The sequence below is a fragment of the Laetiporus sulphureus genome (assembly GCF_001632365.1).
Source record: "Laetiporus sulphureus 93-53 unplaced genomic scaffold LAESUscaffold_63, whole genome shotgun sequence".
NCBI classification, from domain to species: Eukaryota; Fungi; Basidiomycota; class Agaricomycetes; order Polyporales; family Laetiporaceae; genus Laetiporus; species Laetiporus sulphureus.
The window spans coordinates 42,906-59,355 of NW_024468572.1; the positions used below are offsets into that span (position 1 = coordinate 42,906).

At 41.8% G+C, this 16,450-nt stretch overlaps 3 protein-coding genes across 3 annotated transcripts; 2 read left to right on the plus strand and 1 right to left on the minus strand.

Annotated features, from left to right (window-relative positions):
• Positions 1-122: 122 nt before the first annotated feature.
• On the plus strand, positions 123-2,212 carry LAESUDRAFT_664333 (uncharacterized protein; the record flags this gene model as incomplete). Its single annotated transcript, XM_040905112.1, has 2 exons — positions 123-437; positions 1,793-2,212. The coding sequence occupies 2 exons, from the start codon at positions 123-125 to the stop codon at positions 2,210-2,212; spliced, it is 735 nt and encodes a 244-aa protein (XP_040759010.1).
• Positions 2,213-7,133: 4,921 nt separating this feature from the next.
• Positions 7,134-10,185, minus strand: LAESUDRAFT_717590 (uncharacterized protein; the record flags this gene model as incomplete). Its single annotated transcript, XM_040907347.1, is given in 20 exon segments — positions 7,134-7,177; positions 7,229-7,369; positions 7,417-7,521; positions 7,549-7,697; positions 7,874-7,957; positions 8,011-8,115; positions 8,250-8,321; positions 8,372-8,455; positions 8,493-8,534; positions 8,710-8,775; positions 8,838-8,936; positions 8,990-9,079; positions 9,139-9,255; positions 9,459-9,527; positions 9,662-9,706; positions 9,757-9,807; positions 9,864-9,890; positions 9,955-9,972; positions 10,018-10,104; positions 10,124-10,185. The coding sequence occupies 20 exon segments, from the start codon at positions 10,183-10,185 to the stop codon at positions 7,134-7,136; spliced, it is 1,557 nt and encodes a 518-aa protein (XP_040759011.1).
• Positions 10,186-11,571: 1,386 nt separating this feature from the next.
• LAESUDRAFT_664297 (uncharacterized protein) lies at positions 11,572-11,772 on the plus strand (the record flags this gene model as incomplete). The annotated part of the gene is made up of 1 exon (XM_040905108.1): positions 11,572-11,772. A coding segment is annotated over one exon (201 nt), but the record flags the coding sequence as incomplete, so codon positions are not given.
• Between the last annotated feature and the right edge of the window lie 4,678 nt (positions 11,773-16,450).

Consider the following 16,450-nt stretch of genomic DNA (forward strand, 5'->3'; position numbering starts at 1 on the left):
TCTTGCAACATCTAATGCAAGTACAGATAAAAAAACTCACGAGTCACGCTGAGTCCACAGTGAAATAACATGAATTGAATATCAACAAGCTCACGAAGACATACAATGGTCTCTGCAAGCAAATGTACAACCTCGTGAAGAAGCGTGTCATGCCATGCTTTGCCATTGCACCCATGCCAATCGAGGCTAACACGCTCTTCAAGCTAGATGTTGACGATGACATCTGGCAAGATATCAGCCTTGAAGACGACTATCAGGAGGGTCCGGTGCCACTGTGGCTAGGTGATGAGGCAGTACAAGCAGGCATCAAGAGCTTGCTTCTGCTTGATCAATGCAGAGAAGAGGATAGGAGATTGAGAGATGAGCAGTGTGCTATGCAGGAGTGGATGAAGGAAGAGTGGGCATGTCTGGGTGCGGCAGAGCATAAAGCACACTGGGTGAAGCAATCAATAATTTAGGGTGAAAGAGGATAAAAATATTAAAGAAAAAGTTCAAATCTTTTAAGCATCTTTACTGTCAATTTGTGATAAAAGTATTTAAAATATTTTTAACATTTTTTGTTGTGAAAGATGATGAAAAGATCGCAAGGAGATTGCATGAAATATTAATAATTATTTCTTCGATCATTTTACAATCTTTCATACAAAACTATGATGAAAAGTTTCAAAATCTTTTTTCACTTTTTTTGATCAAAGATGATGAAAATATTGTGACTGTGTCACACCCTTGTTTTCTAAGCTAGTACTAAGATGTGGAGGTTAATACTCAGGTTTATGTGTTAACATTATACTAGTGCTATAGTCAGAAGAGTAAGACTAAGATTTTAATATTAGCAGTATGCTAATACTAAATTTTAAATGCTAGTACTATGCTAGTATTAAGATCTGAAGGTTAGTACTATGCTAGTACTAAGCTCGTACTAAGGTTTGAAGGTTAGTAACTATGCTAGCATTCAGCTAGTACTAAAGTCTGGATGCTAGTACTACGCTAGTACCAAGCTAGTACTAAGATCTGAATGCTAGTACTATGCTAATACTAAAGTCTGGAGGCTAGTAGTATGCTAGTACTAAGCTAGTGCTAACATTTAGAGATCAATACTATGCTAGTACTATGCTAGTACTAGCATTTAGACCTTAGTACTGACCTCCAGACCTTAGTACTAGCCTTCACCTTAGTACTAGCATAGTACTAGCATAGTACTAACCTTCAAACCTTAGTACTAATCTGCAGACCTTAGTACTAGCTTAGTTCTAATCTTCAGACCTTAATACTAGCATAGTACTAGCATTTAAATCTTAGTATTAGCATACTGCTAACATTGAAATCTTAGTATTACTCTTATGACTATAGTACTAGTGCAGTGCTAATATATAAATCTGAGTATTTACCTCCAGATCTTAGTATTAGCTGTGACATAGTCACAATATTTTTATCATCTTTGATCAAAAAAAAGCGAAAACCAATTTTGAAACTTTTCATCATAGTTTTGTATGAAAGATTGTAAAATGATCAAAGAAATAATTATTAATATTTTATGCAATCTCCTTTCAATCTTTTCATCATCTTTTTCAACAAAAGATGTTAAAAATATTTTAAATCCTTTTATCAAAAATTGACAGTGAAGATGCTTAAAAGATTTGAACTTTTTCCTCAATATTTTTATCATCTTTCATCTCAAATTATTGATTGTTTCACCCAGTGGCAGGTGAGTGATAATTTATCATTATTTCTTGCCTTGCATAACCAATTTTTGTCCACAGCACATGATCTAGATCTTCAGTATTAACTGCAGGCCCGTCGATGCCACCTCTGCAGGCTATGTGTCACATGGCAATCTCGGGTCTGCTCCATTCTCTGCAGCCATCCAATGTTGAAGTCATGGGGTCCATCTCAAGATGAGTTGCGTGATGCTGCAGTATATAGTGTCACAGGCTTGTGGGAGGAGGAAACAGCAACAGGTGGTCAAAAGAATGCCACAGGTGAGCAGAATGTCAGTGAGGATGAAGATGATGAGGATTGCAATTTCACTGAAATTGAAGGTGATGAGAAAGAAGGGGAACTCCTTGATGTAGTTGAGGCTGTTGCCCTCGCTGATGCCTATCATGTGTCAGTTGAGGTTGACAGTGACTCTGACATTGGTGAGGAGGTTCTATCATTGACCTCTCCAGTACGAAGGACATCTTCAAGTCCTCGCAAACGTCATCTTAAATAGCTTTTTCATATATAATATCAATATTACATTTAATTAGCTTATTCATTGTTTTCTTGCATTTGATATGATCATTTTCAAAAATGTCTAACAATAGGACCCAATAGTTCTATTGAAGGGATCATAAATTATGCTAGACATCAGTTTGGGAAGACCTTGTAATCATGATGAGGAACCATGGTTCATAGCAGAGTCTATCAGAAGGACCAAAAGAATGTAGACAAGAATAACAGAAAGGTCATATAGTTATGATGAAGGACCATGGGCTGTAGCAGAGTCAATCAGGGAGAATCAAATGGATTCAGGAAAGAAAAATGAGAAGGCCATATAATCATGGTTGAGGATCATGGGCTGTAGCAGAGTCAATCAGGGAGGACCAAGCAGATTCAGGAAAGAACAATGGAAAGGCTATATAATCATGGTTGAGGATCATGGGCTGTAGCAAAGTCAATCAGGAAGTATTCACTCCACTGTTATCTATCTCTGGCAAAATGATGCATATAAATTCATAATTGAAGGTCAGTGTAACTAACAAATGAGCTTTTAAGTGATGCAACAGCATTATAATTTCTAAAGATAGCAGCAGAAATGTAGCCTGCGAAGTGTTGCACTGAAGCATAAGTATCCTGAAAATCCAGGATTTTCTGCCCTCAAAATGTCCCATATGACCCTCAGACACCATGTAACAGCAGTCATGATGATGGAAAAAACCCTTGAGACTAGGTCCATCACAGCCTACAAATGTCTCTATAGTACTGCCCAGAAGGTACCACCTCTGCAAGAAGTATCAAAGGACCATCATAGGACCCACAAATTGTATAAGACCATGGCCAGACCATCACTACAAAGGCTCTTAGCCATATCTCTAAGGAGACAGAGATATGGCTAAGAGCCTCTGACATGGGGGTGCCTGAAGTGGTCCCTGACATGAGACTTGTGACATCCGTGTTGCATCGAAGAAGATACGTAACAACCGGAGTGAGAGTATTAATCCATGCCTTACCCTTTTTAATGTTGAGGGCCCCTGTTTCGGGATCAACCGTGGTTTCAGTATAGGTAGTACGTGAAAAGCGAGCCTTGCAGATTCCATACTTGTTATCTTTGCATCCGTGGAGACATCAGTGATGATTAGACAGATAGATGAGCTCATCCACCTCAAGAGACTGTCCTTTCCACCACTTTTCCCAGGTTGCACACGTTTGACAGTCATTGCAGTTTTTTTCCATACAGCGCAGTGGCATAGGTCTGGGCAGAGTAACTGTAGGAGGTAGGTGTTCTTCTTGTGCATTCAAGTTATTGATGTGCTGATGGACGTGTTCCATTATTCCATTATGAAATTCTCCAACATATATGCTCTCAAGGTATTTCACTATCTCTCTTTGAAGATCTGAATTGTGATCGAGGATTCTATCTCGGATCTGCTGAGGACTTAGACAATTTTTTATCTATATCATCATATGCATGTGCAGCATTAGGCTTCCTTGCTGTTCAACTGTTCCATAGTATGCTGCGGTCTCTCTGTATATACCTCTTCAGTTCTGATTCACTCCTAGGACATGTTTTATGAACAGCTCTACTACAAATTTAAAAAATGAGCACCTGCAACAGGATTGAAGGCAGTAAGTCACCAGTGCTCATTATCTGTGCGGAACTCTGGTATGATCTTTTGTTTGGTGTCTGCAAAGTAAAGGGCAATGGGATGATTTATATCTGCAGGTGCAAAGGTGATGAACCAGGAAGGAGCACCGAGATACGATGTGAGTGCCCATATTTCATTATGCATACATTTGCAATTTGTCAAGGAGTCTTGGACTTTGGCTGTGATATGGTCCAGGTCATTTATGATTTTGAAACACTCCTTCTCTGCATCAGTCTCTGGCTTTACAGGGCTGTTTCCGAGTCAGATTATCAGACTTTCCAGAGCAGCCAAAGGTAAGTTGATGATTCTGTTCGCAATCTCATGAAAATTTTGTTTTTTGATCAACAGATATCCAGCTGTGGTCGCATTTTTAATTTGTTCATGATTAAATGCAACAAGAGGAAAATATGATTCGAGCTGAAAGTGCTTATCATGATACATGAGCAGTTGTTGCTTTCTTTTGGACTCGGACACCCATCTAGATCCACGGTCATTGTTCAGGCCTCCCAATGTATAAGAAAATAATCAGGAAAATATCTGAGGATAGAGTTGAGGGGTTGTGATATAAGCTTTGAGGATTTTGTTGCTGGCCCACACCCAGAACCTTGCTCTTTCTGAACTGATGAATAGCTTTTGTCCTTATTAATTGATAATCATTATCCAGGAGGTTGATGTACGCATCCCCGGTAAGACCATGAACTGTGAATGAACAGGGGGCCATTGACGGTACCTTCATCCATTTCGAGGTCATTGATGGCTGTAGCTTCTGGAGCCTTGTTCATATATTCATCATGGTAGTCTACAATGACCAAAGAAATGTTCTCAGGATAGCTATTGAGATTATCATAGGATATGTTCAAGCCCACATAATCTTCATGGTTCAGCTTCAGCCACTCCAACACTTCCGCAACCTTGTTATGTCTTACCAAAAATGGAGTTCTGGCAAATTCTTTATCTGTAGATTTGCAAGGGCTGATATATATGAATGCCAGTACTTCATCGAGTTCTTCCTAACTAGGAGGCAAGCTTCGGTAAACCTTCAGCATTGGCACAGAATGGCATATGGCATTGGCACGCATTTTCCACATACCTAATACCTTGACCTGGATTATGCAGTAGTTGTGCTTAACCCTCGATACAAGCATTTTCTCACATCATGTTAGGTCTTGCAGTTCAGGAGGGATTTCACCAATCCAAAGCCCATTAGCGAGAGAATCTGTGGGGAGCAAACCTCTTTCGAGATCTTGTAGACATTCCATACAAACTTAATCACAGTTCAGTAAAATAACTGGTCCTTTCAACTCTGTTATTAGATCTCTTGTATTTTCGCTCCTTTCTGGTGATTACGGATGCGGTTGGTGTTAAGACCGCCAGGTCCACATCACAATCTGACAGCTTGGTCAGAGTTGTTTTCAGTCGCAATTGACTGCACACAGCACATGCATATTCCAAAAACTTCTCCTTCTTAATGTCTTCACAGAAACCATTGATGGTTTGCATTAGAAGCTCTTTAGTCTGCAGAGATGGAGGAAAGCCCTCAGCATCTCATCTTGTCTTCACCACATGCAGTCAGGTTTTACATATCCATTCTGCATCTGTCATGATAACCTTTGGATTGAAGACGAAAAACAGTTTAGGACATGACGTGCAGTGATGTTTCAAGAGCAATGTTTGTACTTGGTCTCAGGATGACTTACTTCGTACCACGTGAATCTGGTGTGCCCGACATACCGATATCAGAGCATCCTTGAATAGCTTCTGTGCCAACATTAATAATGGAACACATGCGTAAATTGTTCTATTTTCATCTGTTTGAAGAGGGGGAGTGTTCACAACATAACCCTGATATTGGTATTTGATTGAATGGTCAGCATGCATTCAAGAAATCAGGAAGGTCTCAATCTCTTTTGCGATCCATTGATAAAGTCGCCCCAATTTTGAAGCTCCTCCGACCAACAACGGTTCATGGCATATGAAAGACACATGCAGTTCAGAGATAATACGAAATTTGTGACAATCACAAAGGTGTATCTGCCAGTTGATTAGGTATATGAACCAAGATGTGTGGCTTTGGAGGAATAAAAGCATAAAATCATGATGTCTCATCCGAGACCTTAACAGCAATATACAAATTGAAGTCACTGTGTGCTGGGAGGATATGATCAGTTGAAATAGACAGTTAATTAAGTGATCTGTGATGCGGAGTGATGAGTTTCTCAAGGTGAAAATGTCATCGATGAAGCCATGGCTCAATGTCAAATGGTCAGAATGATCATGAGGCAATGAAATAAGATGTAGATGGAAGGTGATGGTCACATGTGGCTTTTGTACTGGATATGCATAGATGTCAAACAAAGTGCGATGTAAAAGATAACCGAATGATGTATTCCAGGGTGTTGGTCGGTGAGCAATTTCAACGATTTTGTATACACCGAACTCACATTGTACAGTACTTAGGGATGGGAGAAGGGTATTTGAACAGCTCATCGTCTTTTTGACATTGTAATCTGGTAGTAGGGGGCTTTCATAGGAAGTGTCCCCTAAGGCTCCATCACTGTGCAACACAGAATTGGTTTTAAGAATGTCTGCCATCATTCAGTGGTCTATTTGGAGAGAGCAAAAAAGCATTACCAGAGACCTTGATAGGACCGAAATCATCAAGTGATGTAAGCATTGCGAACACACATAGGATTTGAGCCCATAAAATGAGGGCCACCAATTTCGATAAACAATGTTGAGAGTGGAAGGTTTTCATCATGAATGAAGTGGAGGGAGGAGACAAAGAATGGTGAAAGCACGGAAAATGCTACGACTCCAAGCGATCATCGATCTGAAAACACCCTTCGACTCGGAAAATGGTTCATACTTGAAAGACCGGATTCCCTTCATAGCAAATACCAAATGTGACGGGAAAGCTTCTGGGAGGATAAACAATGTTTCCTCACTTTGAAATTATCAAAACAACCAATATCTGCTTGAAAATATTGCTGTACAGGGACATTTCACCCTGACTCAGCTGGTTGGATCATTTCACACTGACCAGCATTTATTGATTGCAACAGAGATATAATGGACAATGATACAGAAGAGCATATTTATGATTTAGAATTAAGCAACAACAGAATGCTCAGAATGTTGAACGAGATTGTATCTCCATGGTCCGTGGCATTCCATAGATTGGTTGTGTGCAGAACAGCTACAAAACTGCATTCGGGCAGCTTCATCTTCACCAAGGGGCATGTAGTAGGCACGTCATGCAGTTTGAAAGAAAGCAGCACTTCACGTTTATGCTGTATGCTGGAAGTAGTCAGTGCAGTCAAAGACCGGAACTGAAATGTGCACACGTGAGCACGAGGAACTAAGAGTGCAAGTGTACTTACTCCTGTCACCAACCATAAGATTGGCAGGCGTGGGCTTTGGAAAAAGAGGTAACACTTCTGATGATGAAGATGGCATGAACAGTTTAGCTTTTCTGGGAGATGTGGCAGATTCTCCAAGCAGTTTCTTGAGCCTGGCACTATCTGCAAGGAACATTAGAACAATAACTTGAAAATGAAGATATGCTCACAGCCAGATGGTATGTTGTTGGAGTCCACATGAGAGATGTGTGTGCTGAATGCAACATTTCCATATGCGTTGAATTGAACATTCTTGGCCATAGTTCCATCTCCATCTTCAATGTCTCAGCCAAAGAGAACACCATAGAATCCCTGTGCAAGCTCCCATTCTTGGCATATGGGAACGATGTCAAGCTCCTTGATCTGCATCTCTTCCTTGACTGGAGAGGTAAAAGTATGAGGCTTCATTAGATAGCTTTTTTGCACTATACCAAAGGTCATGCAGACAGCCCTTTGAACTGTGTGAGAGAAATAAAGCGAGCTGTGAAGGTTTTGAACCTTGTCTGGGTGAATCTGGCCAGGAATGATGACCTGCTCAGGCCCATTCAGCTGTGGTAATCAGCTCAATGATACCTCTGAAAGTATATGTGAATCACACAATTGAAACTGATATGGCAGAAGACGTACCGAATGTAAACCAGAGTTTTGGTGATTCTTAATGCGTCAGTCATTGAAATCGGTGTTAGCATAATGCCGTCTACAAGAACCTTTCTAATGGTAGATGGTCAATAGATAATAAGTTACAGCATGCGGCGATATCTCACAGAGTATAAGGGATGTTTGCGTAAGTATCCTTCAGCGAATTATTGCACATGGACTGATCGAGCGACACCAGAGGAGTTTTGTTCCTTTCGACCTCAATGTTCACCCTGCATACTACATTAGCATTGTGTGGAAAATTGGCAGGGTCAGACATATGCCTTGTCTTCACTTTTTTCCTTATCTATGTGGTCCTTCTGCATAGGTCATTCACTGGAATATGGGTCAGCAGTCCACCCGTGACATAAATTCAAAGACCAACTCCTTGTGGACTGATTGTGGCTTGATGACCTTCTTGCCAGGCTTGCCAATCTCCCTGAAAGACGGTTTATATTTACCATGGCACAAAGCACAGAGGGTATGTACCTGTCCTTATGTTCATCCTTGTCCTCAATTGTGGCCTTAGAAGTGTTGGAAACTCTGTTGACACATGAAGTATGAGACACCATCCTGGAGACATAAACAATCATTGTCTGAGAACACATACACATCACCGCTATGGTGCTGCATGATTTCAGCCTCAAATATGCTGTCATCACTGATCATGTCAGGTCCATCTCCCACAAAAGCAGTGTGGAAAATCTCGTACTCGTCATTGACAATGAATTCATTCAGGAGTCATTTTCACTCAAGGTTTCATTGATATTCAGCCTGATGAAAGACATGAATGTCCACATTGAAGCAGCTCTCCATGGAAAACTTACCATCCATCATCAACATCTTCATGAACTTCCTCTGCTTCATTATCAATGAAGTCCTTGACAAATCGTCTGTTAATTGTTGGGAAAATGAGTCAAACAATGTATTGATTACATGTAGGAGTTGGATGTACTTCTTCTGCAATGATTGCATGGTAATCCTCTCCATCTCATGGTCCAGCTGATTTCTCTGATCAGTCAGATTAGCCATGAGGGCAAACATTGGATTCTTACTGTGATGGTACATTATATCTTGCCCATCAATACTATGTTACGGATGATGTACTCTCTCTGTCTCTGTATAAAGTCAATGGCTGGCTCATCCTCTCCACAGACCTCAGACTCAGAGTCATCATTCTCCTCATTGAAGGAGATGCTGAAAAAAGGGTAAATATCAGTTCATTATTTATTGAGAAAGTAGACAGCTCCACTTACATCACCACCTTTGACCATTTCTTGGGTGATGGACTGACAGATGAATGATCAATCCTGCAGTTCAGAACATGCTGTAGAGACATGTACTTGGCTGACTTGTCCTCAAAGCGGGACCGGCTGTGATCGAGATGGTCAACAAAATGTGTTTGAAGATATAAAGGTCAGCTCACAATGTCAATCATTTGGTTACACTTCCTAGATGACCACTGCTCTTACCCAGGGTTTGGGTCGTGGGAGTCTCAGGAGGTGTTGGAATGGGGATCCTAGTGTACGGACGAAAAGTTGATGAGATGACGAAGACAAGTATAACATACACATACTTTTTCTTCAGAGTCAAAGGTGCCGCTCTCACCACTTGCCTTCCCTTTTCCACCACCATCTCATCCTGGCTGCTGAATGTTCAGATGTGAGCTGTTGTAGGTGTAAACACTCACTCATCATCATGCAGATCATGACTGTCTGATCCTTCATTTCCTTTATATGGCAGTTAATGAAAGAGCAGGATAGGAACACCCGAACTCACAATTGAACAGCATGCTGGTTGCTGTCATTGCTTGTTTCCCTGTTCCTAAAATGTGTCTAAAGCTGTACTTTAAAGGGCTCAAATAGAACACTTACCATTTGGACCTCACACTCCTCAGGGTATGGCCTCCCATCAACATAGCAACACTAGAACAAGATGAAAGCTCAGCTCACATTGGCTGATGAAGACAAACTCAACATACTATGACTTTTGTGTCATGGGTGTCGATCTGCGTAGTGATATGAGAACACGAAATGCTTCACGTTAGTATGTGGAAAACATATGATGCTGACTTGGGGGGTGGAGTAGGTCTGGCAAGATGTCAGATGCATTCAGCAAACTGGAAAAGCACGTACTCCTTCTCAGAATCAGAGATCAAGATGGTTTCAGCAGAAATGGGGGCCTGTCTCTTGCTCCTCCCAGAAGCCTTTCCAGCACGTCCACTATAGGCAGTATCAGAACATGAAGGAAGTGATGATCTTAATGAAGAAGCACTGAGCAGTGGAGGTCTTTCCTAGAGCCATCCTGGAGAAGTAGGATAGTGATATTAAGGGTGAGGATGCGACTCCCACTTTATGTGCACTCAACAAAAGTCAGATCAGACAGGAGACATGTTTTCTGACAGTTGCTCGGTAAATGTTGGGACCAGGTACCGGAAAATGGAGAGAAGCCTCGGAAGGTCATTCAGATGGTATGAAGGTAAAACCTCATTCCTGCTACCTAAAAATCTGAGCGCATTGGTGAATGTCCTAGCCTGATATCGGAGTTCAAATTAAGGACCAGCTTTTTCTCAGCAGCCCCCTGAATAATAAGAATGTTCAGCTTCCACTCGCCATAAAGATGAGCATTAGACCATTGCCACTAGACAAATCCAAAGCCGGTTTGAAGTCGACATTTTCAATGTCGACCTTGTCAATGAATCAAAGTCAGTGAGGGATGGACTAAGCATGATACATATAAATTGCCCATGTGCAGACTGCGGCTTGATCGGAGATGGACTATCAGCACAGTTCAGTAAAATCAATCTTGCATGGTTGATTAGACTTTTCAGAGACTAGTCAACCTTTACGGTTTGCATTGCCTAACTGGGCATCTGAATTATAAGGGAGAGTCACCATCAGAGGGTAGCCCGAACACATTTTACAAGAGTCCAAACTGTCATTCTGAGCAGGCGATCTAAGCCACATAGAGAGAAGTCATTTGAACAAAGAGCGTAATTGGGACTAGATCTCTGCAGAAAGAACTGGTTGAAGACCAGTACACTGCTAGCTTTGAAGGGTTCAATCAAGTACATCCTCATCTTGTGAGGTAAACACTGCTGCCCTCCACCATGGCTTTAAAACTCTTGAAAGAAAAGAGAGACATATACAGTTTGTTTTCTATGTTCACAATGCAACAGAAATGTTGATAGATAGGCAGAGGCTACGCTGAAGAAATATATGGATGAATGTTATGCAGAGGTGGAAAACAAGAATCTAGGAGCATTCACAAATGTAAGACCCCCCTAGCTGTAACGAGCTCTGACTGAACTTACACCAGGCTCAACTGCTGTGAAAACTCATAAGCCTGTATGAGCTTCAGGCTGAATATGGCAATGGTTATCGAGGAGCTGACTTGACATGGAGCACAGAGGAATCAATGACTGATGGTGCTGAGGAGGTGGTCTTGTATGTATTGGGTTATGTCTGTGCTAAGGATCTCACTCCCATTGTGAACAACTCTCAGTATGTGGACTTACAACATTCTGGATGGAAAATGCTCACATTTCATGTTGTGGACTCCCTCGACATATCTTGAATGCCCACTAGGCAGTCACGCTGACTGGACTAGGGTTGAAACCTTTCAACGATTACATGTGAGGAGCTTTATCCATACATCAGCTCTGTTTGGAAAACCAGTCAGGTCTTTTTCTGCAACCTTGGCAGTCTGAGAACTTCATCGACAGCATTACTATGCAATTTAGCAACCAATACTTCACGTCAAAAAGAAATCAGCACAACGGTGCAGCTTTAGCCCTCGCTCAGAACGTTGACCCTTTCAGTATTCTTGCTCGTCGTCAGGGTCAAGATTGTTTGCACCTTCAAGACAATCAGGTAGGATACTATGAGTGATGGGTTGATCAGTAAGTCATCACCTCTCGATTTAGATTGCAACTCAGCGCTGGCAGAGGAATCACAAAGGTTTTTTGAGTAAATCCATCATCCATAAGGCTTGGACATCTCGTCGAACTGCAGGTGTCATTCTGGGTGATATGCAGTGGGAAGGATACACTGAGGCTGATAAACAAGCTGGTATCAATATGCATAATGGATAGATGCATTGAACATGTATGTGGAAAGTATTCAAAAAAGACCGCCCTATCATCTCTTTCATTTCAGGATTTGTGCCAGAAATTGGCAGAAACAGTCATTGCTGGCAGTACACAGATTTGAAGGCCACTTAAATGTACTGTTGGTTATGATGTGGATGAGGAGAAGGTTGTCATTGATGAGGCAGAAAACAGCATGAAAAGGCTTTGCATGGATTCATCTACATGAAGAGAAAGTCCTGTAGATTAGTGGTTTCTTGTAAAGACCATCATCTCCGCAGGTTTGAAGTGAGGATTTCATATTATGCATGAACAACAACAAATGGCCAGGTTCATTTCAGCAACGGAGACATGAACGAAGTACAACAGGCATCTCAAAAATGCGTTAAAGGGAAAACATGTTCCAAAGCTAGCATGCTTCAATGAATGGTGAAGCTTTGTCATAAATTTAGTGAACATCAATGTCAGATATCATCACATTCAGACAGTACTACATCAGATTGATAGATGCAACATTTTCCATCAACATCGATGTAACGCTGAGGTCTGAACAATGGGTATGTGTTACCTAATGCTGCACCTGACAGCACACAAACAACATCAAATTATGACATGCACGTTCATGCAACTAGGCAGATGCATGAACGTGAATGTCATAATTTGGCGTTGTTTGGTTCTCAGAAACCGTTTCCAATCATGAAAGCTGATCTGGATGCACCACATTGCTTGGAAACATTTTGTTCTCCACAGCTGTAGAGGTGACCTCTCTCATATTTCATATCAGAGAGTTCTGCTTCCTCCCATCATGACTCCTCCATTGCGTGTTATGAAACAGAAACCAGGTGGAACCCCCAACCACAATATATTACTCACCATCTGTTTTCGTTCTGGAAAATGATATCCTCCATGCTCTTGATGTCAATGCAGAGCAAAGATGATTGTATGATGAAGAACAATGGTTGTCACACTCAGCAGCAGCATTGACTTGAAGATGGAATGATGTGACCAGGACAGAAGCAGGTGAGTTTAAAGACAGTTCAGAATTTTGTTTGGGTATCAATTGAAAGGTGCTGTCAGCTTTGTCTGATAGCAAGAGGCAACCTGGGATGCTGTCAAAGATGGGTGAGCCATGAACATGTCATCAGCTCATGTGCTAACTGCTCTCATGTTTCCTTCACAAGCAACCATGCCCTGGAGTCGAAAAAATGCACAAATAAAGCCAAAGTATGATGTGCGTGTTCGTGCAACTAGCTAGTTGCACGAATGCAAATGTCATAAGTTGGTATTGTTTGGTTACTGCAAAATGTGCCACCATTCATTGTCGCCATTGATGCATGTCTCGGATAATGTGATGGTGATGAATGGTCGGGAAATGGTCCTTTGCATATGGTTTTGGACATGTCATGATATAAAGGTACATTTAAATAACATCTCTTATTACCTCTCAAGGACGTTGCGAGGTCAATTTGACCAATAACCATCAGATCGCTTAAATCTGAGTCCACAACATATCGCAATCTGGTGGCCATGTGCCCTGAACTGCTTCACTCTGTCACTGCTTAATGTATCATCGCACGCTCACATTGACTATGGATGATTTATCAGCTCACCGATCACTCGAGCCCCTCCATATCCTGAGCAGAAATGAGTTCCTTTCCAAACTTTATCAATATGAAGGCGTTCATCCTCTCTGTCCTGTCGGCATTCCTCATGGAAGAATGATCATCGTTTTGGTGGATGGATCAGATGAAGGAAAGAAGAAAGAGTTGGAAAGGGTGAAGGAGTTGGAAATACCGCTCGGGAAGCTGGAGGACATGGATAGGAGACATCCAGGTGCACCAGAAAATGGTGCTAAATGTCATGGAGGAAACTTACATGTACTGCAGGTTATTTTCAAATGGGACCTGGCACATAGATCATGAGCAGGGACCGTGATGGACAAGGAGACCCTCTAGATGATGCCATTATCACATTTGTGCCTTCGAAGTGCATATCATGACCATGGTGTGCATGAACGAGACTCAAGTGACTCCTTAGTACCTCGCAAAATGTGGTGCTCTGAGCTGCATTCGAAGAGCAAAGAATGGACATCTTGGGTCCTCGAGAATGCTGCACCAGAGACATCATGGCATTCAAGCAAGATGTTCATGCAAAACTGATCATTACTGGTATGCGCTGCTATCCTTTTGATTTATTGGTCAAGAAACCTTGCCTGGTGAATGCACCTGCAGCAAATGGGAAAATATATGATGATGATCCCCACCTATGACTGCAGGAGGGTTTCCTGAAGGTTTTTATTCTTGAATACCTCGATGTTGACATCTCCACTTACCGATTGACATTCGTAGACCATGTCGGTGTATGTGACAGACCAATTTCTGAAGGAGGCACCATCGGAGATGGTGAAGAATCTCTAAGATTATGCTAACATGATCAACACTCCACACATCGGATGTTAGAATAATGTTTTTTTTATGTCATGGCAGTTGAATCTTGCTCCTGCATAAGCCGATGACCACGGTAAGTGATGTTTGTATCAAAGTCTCAGGTATCGCATTCAATGGTCATGTTCAGTGAACAATCTGGATAAGTCAATGGGTATCTTTGAAAAAAAAAACACCACAACAACTTTGACAGTGTCATCGGAATGTTCTGCATGATGTGTGGCTCAGATTTGCTGTCAGGATATAACAAGGGGCTGTTTTTCTTCCCTGGTCTAGAGATATACTTCATTCTGATCCCTAGTCACGTGATCTTTTTCACTGGGTGCAGTGACCATGGTGGGAATGGCTCCCATCACTCCTGCCGGAGAGGAGTCAGCCTGTTGGGCATATAGATTCACCATGATAGGATATCCAACCAGCGCAATCATCGAAGGCTCATCAAAGCATGCTATGGTGGTGCTGTCTATGGCCACATTTTTCAGGTCGAATGAGCTGCTATATATCATGCCAGAGATTACGGGTGTCAAGTAAGACGTCGTATTCTTTTGACAAAGTGTAATTAAGCATTTTTCAATCACTTTGAACAGCTCGAACCTTCTCCTCGATGAACACGGCATTCCCCAGAATAGGTCCTGGACCAATCGCTCAAACATAGCTGAAGATGGACAGCTCATGATGGATTCTCTTGAACATGTCTCATGGATGGACAGAGTGATCTTGCAACTTGCACATACTCTGTTTTCACAGCTTCCTCTGGCATATGACGTTCAGATTAATCTGGATACATTTCTCCACTTGTTCACGATTGCTAATGAACAAAGCAAATGCATGGACCTTCCTGCATGGGATTTGGCTTCAGGGCCTGTGGTACACCCACATCATGATGGTGAAGATATCCCAGAAAGCCTGCATTCCTGATGACTGTCAAGGTCTTCCATTTGAGAATGCGTACTTGGGGAGTTTTACCAGAAAATGGCTCATCACATCCCTACAGTATCTGCAACGTACACCGGGTTACCTGTTAAACCCGTGTATCAGAGCAAGAAAGGTACAGAGACATTTCTCTGCTCTCAATTTATATTGACAATTGTCATGTAGGACTAAAACGATTGCTAGATGGAGAGGAACTCACAAAGGAGGAAAGTAGGCAACAAAAAAAAGTGCGAGTGTTGCTTGTGGTTCTTTGCTTCTTTCATGTTTCCAAAAAACTGATCCAGCATTAAAGACACAGGTGGTGATGCAATCATCAATGAGCTCGACAGTGACAGTTCCCATGGCATTTCAAAACCCGGACTATATGCTAGGTGTCACCTCTCTTTGCAACAATGAGCTCGGCAGACCTGCTAGCATGCGATTGACACCTGTTCCTTCAGAGGACGAAGAGCGAGACGATGACATCTATATGATAGAGGATGGTCACAGCTATGCAGAGTTTGCTCTCAATGGTGATGGCATGAATGATACATTGAACTCTGTTATTCCAAGCATTGAAACAGGAGACCATGATGGATGTGCAAATCCAGAGAATGGACGGGATTTTGGCTCATCTTGCCAGTGTATTTTTTGAAGCCAATCATCACCACAATCTGAGGAGCTGAATGGACACTGCAATGGGGAAGAGAGGAACCCCACTTCTGACAGTTCTGCACTTGGTCAGGCAAAGACTTTCAAGTTTTAACAAATTGTGGACGCACTGCCTAATGATGTGGATGAAAGCTGTCTGGATGTGTTCATGAATGAGGATGAAGATGGTTATATGGATGGGCATCGAAGACCACATATATCTCGACCTGTAGCAATGCAAAGACCATACAATTATAAGCAGCAGTGTATACGCATCACATTCGATCTGTACATTTACTTTTCATTCTCCAGGAAAACACTTTCTAGAGTCTCTCGCTATGGTGAAATGCATCGAACTGCAAGCACAATTTGACCGGGTGTTGCTCGCTCATGAGGTTGAAGAAGGTGAGTGAGCTCTACATGGTTATACTGCTGCTTGAGTGTTCTCGAATCATGGTAAAAGTGCTTGGGCAT